The sequence below is a fragment of the Petaurus breviceps genome, unplaced genomic scaffold (assembly GCF_028583685.1).
Source record: "Petaurus breviceps papuanus isolate PSGF00001 unplaced genomic scaffold, PetGlider_PUasm1.0 490, whole genome shotgun sequence".
NCBI lineage: Eukaryota > Metazoa > Chordata > Mammalia > Diprotodontia > Petauridae > Petaurus > Petaurus breviceps.
Window position 1 is genome coordinate 2,087,678 of NW_027186352.1, and position 6,705 is coordinate 2,094,382.

General features: G+C 45.4%; 1 protein-coding gene across 1 annotated transcript in view; it reads right to left on the minus strand.

The window, feature by feature from the left end:
* The window catches only part of DPYSL4 (dihydropyrimidinase like 4), a 75,478-nt gene that overhangs the window by 38,231 nt on the left and 30,542 nt on the right, over positions 1-6,705 (minus strand). The window contains exon 7 of the mRNA XM_069101632.1: positions 756-824. Within this exon, the coding sequence (XP_068957733.1) occupies positions 756-824 (69 nt within the window). The remainder of the gene's footprint in view (positions 1-755; positions 825-6,705) is intronic.

Below are 6,705 nucleotides of genomic sequence, written 5' to 3' on the forward strand. Positions count from 1 at the left end.
AGAAGAAGAAGAAGAAGAAGAAGAAGAAGAAGAAGAAGAAGAAGAAGAAGAAGAAGAAGAAGAAGAAGAAGAAGAAGAAGAAGAAGAAGAAGAAGAAGAAGAAGAAGAGGCAGGAGACAGAGAGACAGAGACAGAGAGAGATAGAGACAGAGACAGAAAGAAGAAGAAGAAGGGAGGGGGAGGAGAGAGACAGAGAGACACACACACAGAGAAACTTCCAGTATCCTTCTGGCTGGTATGATTTCTCTGCAAACCACCCCCCCCATCCCCATGGAGAGGGAAATGTGGGACCCTCTGGATTATTGGCTGGTATAATCAAGGAAGGGAAGAGTTTTACCCATCCCCTATTTCCCTCTTGGCATCTGGAGCCCTGTGATATAGGTTGATTGGGACTTCCAAGTATGTGAACCCTGGTCAGGGTAGGCTCCACTAGGGCTGGGGAAGGGCAGAAGTGTGGCTTCTGATTAGGCTCAAAATCAGTCCAACATGGGTAGCCAGGGGCTGGTGAAGAAGATTTGGAATGGCAGGGTTTGTGGCTGGAGTTGCTGAGGCTAGACTACTGATGTCTCAGGGAGAAAAGGATCCAAAGAAATCTTTTTGGGTGTCTCAGGCTGCAGGGATGTGACCAAATGCCAGTCCCACATCAGATTAAAGAAATGAGGTGAGTACCAGAGTCCTGAGGGAAGGAATCCCTGCAGAGGGCTGAGCATTGGTATTGGCATTCCTGTAGATGGACACAGGAAGTTATCTCTTACCTCCTCAGGGTGGCTAAGAACATGGCCCTCTGGTCCAGTGATCCCAAGTTCCAACAATCGCTTCTGTTCCTAAATCAACCAGAAAGAAGATGCCAAGCTCTGTCTCTACACTGTTAGATCATCAGAAATCTCTGTACAATACCTGAGCCCTGAAAAGGTCAATGCCTGCCCTAAGTGAAGCAGTCTATGCTCTTCCAAGAAATGACTCTTGCAGTGTTTCTGGCTTTTGCAAATGGGTTTGGAGACATTTCATAATAGCCACTGGGTGAGCCAGATGAGAAAGAACCACATAACAGACGGATTCCTCGTTCGCCGTTGTATTATGGGTGCTTTCTTTTTAACCAAGGAAAACTACAGAATCCACTTCCCCTTTTTCCCATTGCTTCCAGAAAACTCGGAACCAAATTCAGCAGCCACAGCATCACTGACAGGCTCCCATTACTCTCTTCCTCTTCTTTTAATGGGCTTTTGTTCTGTCTTGATTGTAATTATCTTGTTTAATTCTGTGTTTCATTTCTGAAGTCATCTTAAATTCATTCTGAACCCAGATGGGAGTGTGGAGCAGGCAAAAGGCTAAAGCGGAATTCTCTGGAGCAGTTGAGAAGACAGAAGGAGGCCTGGGGCTAAGTCCTGAGTCAGCTCTTTGCTGGCTGAGTGACTCTGGACAATCACTTTGCCACTCTGGGAACCAAAGGAGTTCGAATAAATAGGCTTTAAAATTCCTTCCCACATCTAAAGTCTATGATACTAAGGAGTGTGCATATCTGCATACTCATACAGTCTGCACACGTGTGTGTCTGGAAGATTCGAGGGGATGAGGACCAGAGGGACAATGCAGTGGGTTGTCTTCCCCGGGGCACACTTTTACAAAGGTGAACTTGCTCTTTTCCCCCCAGTAGACATGATACTGTTACCAAAGTAGGTGGGCAAGAGACAGTAGATTTTCCCAGTGAGAGCACCGAGGCCCAGAGGGGTGATGTGGTTAGCCAAGGTCACATGGCTGATGAGCACAAGAGCCAGGAGAGTGCAGTTTCCCCAAATCTCAGCCCTGTGTGTGCATCCCTAGTGTGCACGTCCCTGGTGAGGGCACGCGTCCCTAGTGTGCACGTGTGCACGTCCCTGGTGAAAGCATCCTTCGTGCATGCGTCCCTAGCATGCACGTCCCTGGTGAGGGCATGCGTCCCTAGTGTGTGCAGTCAAAGACCGTCACAGCTCTCACTCACCACGTGCTCTAAGAGTCACAAAGTCCTGTTTTCACAACAAGCCCACAGAGGAAGGAGCACAAGGATCACTGTCTCTGAGGAAACATGCCCAGAGACACAACGTGATTTCCCAAGGTCACACAGCAAGTGCGGGTTAGAGAGAGGGCTGGAAGCCAGGTCTTTGGCTTCCAAGTCTAGCATTCCTTCTACATTTCATGCCCAAACATTAGCAACCACGAAAGGGCCCAATGGACAAAGTTTTAATAACCAGATCATGTGTCTGGGGTCTGACACAGAATCCATCCCATTGCCACATACAGTGCCTCTCCCCAGAGTGCCTGATGCCACTGTAAGCTATAAGCAACCAAAAATCAATGCAGTGTTGGCCCCCAGAAGCCTTGCTTAGAAGGCTCGTGTGTGTTGGGAAGGACAGACCTAATTACTGGTGAGGACAGTGCTCTATGCACCGGCATCTCAGCCACCATGAGGCAGAACTCCCTTTGGGAGCCATCTGAGCTGAAAACCAACTTCTCCTGAACTATTGTCCAGGACATAGAGGATCCACATCATCTGCTCCATCAGGTTCTAAACCCAGGAGATGTTCTAACCTTATTGGGACTGCTTTAAAACTCAGGAAGCCATTGAATCCAACTCCCTCATTTTACAACTAGGGAAACTGGGACAGAAACGACTTTCCACATAACTAGTAAGTGTCCAAGGACAGATTTGAACTCAGGTCTCCCTGTCTCCAAGACCAACCCTCTAATTCAAGTCTCCAGGGAGTGGAATAGTTATTGTTCCCTATTCTAAACTGAGAATGCTTTGAAAACAGAGCACACAACTCTGTAAATTCCAGGTTTCACCCTTGCTAATGCTTCCTAAGATTTGAACTCCCTCTTGAGATACATTACAGAGTGGGTTTCAGTGTTTCGAACACTTTTCCTATTTCTATTTCTCTGCCTTATTCTCTGAGTGCAAAGTCCTGGGACAGCCCCAGCAAATAGTAGAGCACCTAGTTAGTTTATGTCTTAAATGGGCAGGAAATGCTGTGAGATCTTGTCCCAGGCATTAGTGCCTACAAGACTTTGGCGCTGTCCAAGGTCCTTGTGCAGTCTCAGGAAGGGTCAGAAACACCTGGTGTATTCCACAGCAGCCCCAAGAAGTTTAGCACACCTTCTAGGTTTTAAAGTAGTCCCAATGAGAGTTAGAACACCTCCTGGCTTCTGTTGTTACTCAGCCACTTCAGCTTTTTCAGTCGTGCTTGACTCTTCGTGACTTTATTTGGGGCTTTCTTGGCAAAAATAAGTGGTTTGTCATTTCCTTCTCTGGCTCATTTTACAGATGAGGAAACTGAGGCATCAATTAAGTGACTAGCCCAGGGTCACACAGAGGGTGGATTTGAATTTAGGTTTTGCTGACTCTAGGCACAACATTTTGTGCACTTCCTAGCTGACTTTTTTTTTTTTGAGGAGGGAAAGCAAGGCAATTGGGGTTAACTGACATGCCCAAGGTCACATGGCTAGTAAGTGCGTCAAATGTCTGAAACCAGATTTGAATTCAGGTCCTTCTGACTCCAGGGTTGGTGCTCTATTCACTGTGCCATCTAGCTGTCCCAGGCCTCCTTATTATTAGTTGCCTCTGTTTATACTTAAGCACTTATTATGATAAGTGTCAAGGGTCAAACTTGGACCAAGTTCTGGGGATATAAGCAGAAAAGCCAGACTATCCCTGCCCTCAATGAGTTTCCAGTCTAAAATTTGTTGTTGTTAATTGTTGTTCAGTCATTTCAGTCAGGTCTGACTTTGTGACCCAATCATTTGGGGGTTTCTAGGCAAAGACAATGGAGTGGTTGGCTATTTCCCTCTCCAGCTCATTTTCCAGATGAGGAATTGAGGCCAACAGGGTTAAGTGACTTGTCCAGCTAGTGTTTGAGGCCAGATTTGAACTCAGTTCTTCCTGACTCCGGGCCTGGTGCTCTATACACTGAGCCTCCTAGCTGTCTCCATTCTAATTAGGTGAGGCAATAAAGGAGGAAAGAACTCAGAGGGGATTCCCTAGACAGATAAGAGGACTTCAGGAAAGCAGTAGGGCCAAGGAAGCCATTTGAGGAAAGAATAAAGAAGTAGGGAGTCGTCAAATGTGTCAGATACTGAGAAGCCATCAAAAGTTGGGAGGACCATTAGATTTGGCCAGCAGGATCACCGGTCAAGATGGCAGAGTAGAAACAGGACCTCTTCGCGGCTCCGACTCCCACCACCTCCAATCCATGTAAAAGGGAACTCTGAACAAACTTTGGAGTTACAGAACCCACAAAATGACACAGAGAAGCTAACCTCCCACTGAGGACAGCCTGGCAGGCTGGCAGGAATCGGCTGGCACAGAGCTCTGGGAGCTGAGCCCACCCCCACACCAAGGTTTTAGCCCCAGTGAGGGCCTGACCAGCCACCCGCTGGAGGGACTCCAGATCACCAGCAGCTGTGGCAGTCCAGAATTATCAACAGATAGATTCTAAGGACAAAGTGAGAGGTCAGTGCAGTCTGGACTTTGGGACCCAGTAGTTGGGAGTGTATCGGCTTTTGCCCCCAGGGTGAGAAGCCGCTGAGGGTTTCAGTACAGCCACCACCATATGGCAGCTTCAGCTTCTGGCCTGCAGCCTGTAGGGGGACCAAGCAACCAATTTGATGGGTAATAGCTCTTGCTTTAACCTGCTTGGATCTGGATTGTGGTCTAGGGTGGAGGTACTGGGATGTGTGTCCAGCTTGCCAGAGCATGTGGAAGCTTCAGAGAGGGCACCCAACTAATACCTCTGGCAGCTGAGAAAACCCCAGCATTTGGAATGAAGCTCCCCTGTCTGGTGACAGAGTACTACTGTGGCAAAAAGCCTAAAAGTCAAGTAATTTAGTGGCAAAATGAGCAGGCAAAGGAAGCAAACCAAGCAAAGCAATCCAACATTAGACTCCTATTTTGGGGAAAAAAAGGATCAAAGCATGGAACAGGAGGAAGACAGTGAAGTCAGAACTCCTGCACCAAAAGCTTCCAAGAAAAATATGAGTTGGTTACAGGCCATAGAGGACCTTAAGAAGGAGATAAGAGAAGTGGAGAAAAAATTGTGAAGAGAAAGGAGAATGATGCAAGAAAATTACAAAATGAGAATCAACAGCCTGACTGAGGAAAATAACACCTTAAAAAATCGACTAACTCAAATGGCAAATGAGGAGAAGAATGCCTTAAAAAGCCAAAATTTCCAGATGGAAAAAGAATCTCAAAAGCTCACTGAGGAGAATAAGTCCTTCAGAATTAGATTGGAGTAAATGGAAGCTAATGACTTTATGAGAAATCAAGATGCTGTTAAACAGATCCAAACAAATGAAAGAATAGAAGACAATGTGAAATATCTCATTGGAAAAACCACTGACCTGGAAAATAGATCCAGGAGAGATAATTTAAAAATTATTGGACTACCTGAAAGTCATGATCAAAGAAAGAACCTAGAAATCATCCTCCAAGAAATTCTCAAGGAAAACTGCCCTGATATTTTAGAACCAGAGGGCAAAATAGAGGTTGAAAGGATCTGCCAATCACCTCCTGAAAAAGATCCCAAAAAGAAAACTCCTAGGAATATTACAGCCAGGTTCTGAAAATCCCAGATCAAGGAGAGAATATTACAAGCAGCCAGGAAGAAATAATTTGAATATTGTGGAAACACAATCAGGATAACTCAGGATCTGGAAGCTTCTACACTGAGGGATCGAAGGGCTTGGGATATGATATTCCAGAGGTCAAAGGAGCTGGGATTAAAACCAAGAATCACCTACCCAGCAAAACTGAGTATCATGTTTCAGGGGAAAATATGGTCATTCAGTGGAATAGGGGACTTTCAAGCATTCTTTCTGAAAAAAACAGAGTTGAATAGAAAATATGACATTCAGATACAAGAAGCAAGAAAAGCATGGAAAGGTAAACAGGGAAAAGAAATCATAAGGAACTTATCAAAGTTGAACAATTAACATTCCTACATGGAAAATTGATAATTGTAACTGATGAAACTTTTCTCAGTATGAAATAGTTGAAAGAATATATATATATATATATATGTGTGTGTGTGTGTGTGTGTGTTTGTGTGTATGTATATATATATATATATATATGTGTGTGTGTGTCTATATCAGAGCGTATACGGGGCATATGTTTACAGGTATACATAGATAGAGGGCACAGGACCAATTTAATAGGAATGGATGATACTTAAAAGGTGAAATTAAGAGGTGAGAGAGGAATATAATGAGAGGAGATGGGGAGAGACAGAATGGGGTAAACTATCTCATATAGAAGAGGCAAGGGAGGGGCGGCCAGGTAGCACAGCGAGTAAGAGTACCGGCTCCAGTGTTGAGAAGACCTGGAGATCGAATCCCGGGCTCAGACACTTAGCACCCACCCAGAAACACCTGGCTGTGTAACCTTGAGCAAGTTACTTAACCCCAATTGCTTAGGGGTGGCCAGGTGGCTCAGCGAGTAAGAGCACCGGCTCCAGTGTTGGGATGACCTGGATCGAATCCTGGGCTCAGATACTCAGCACCACACCCAGAAATCACTGGCCATGTAACCTTGAGCAAGTTACTTAACCCCAATTGCTTTAAAAAAAAAAAGAAGAGGCAAGGGAAAATGGTTACAATGGAGGGGAAGAATAGGAAGGTAAAAGGGAATGAGTCAACCTTATTCTCATTGAATTTGGCTCAGGGAGGGAATGA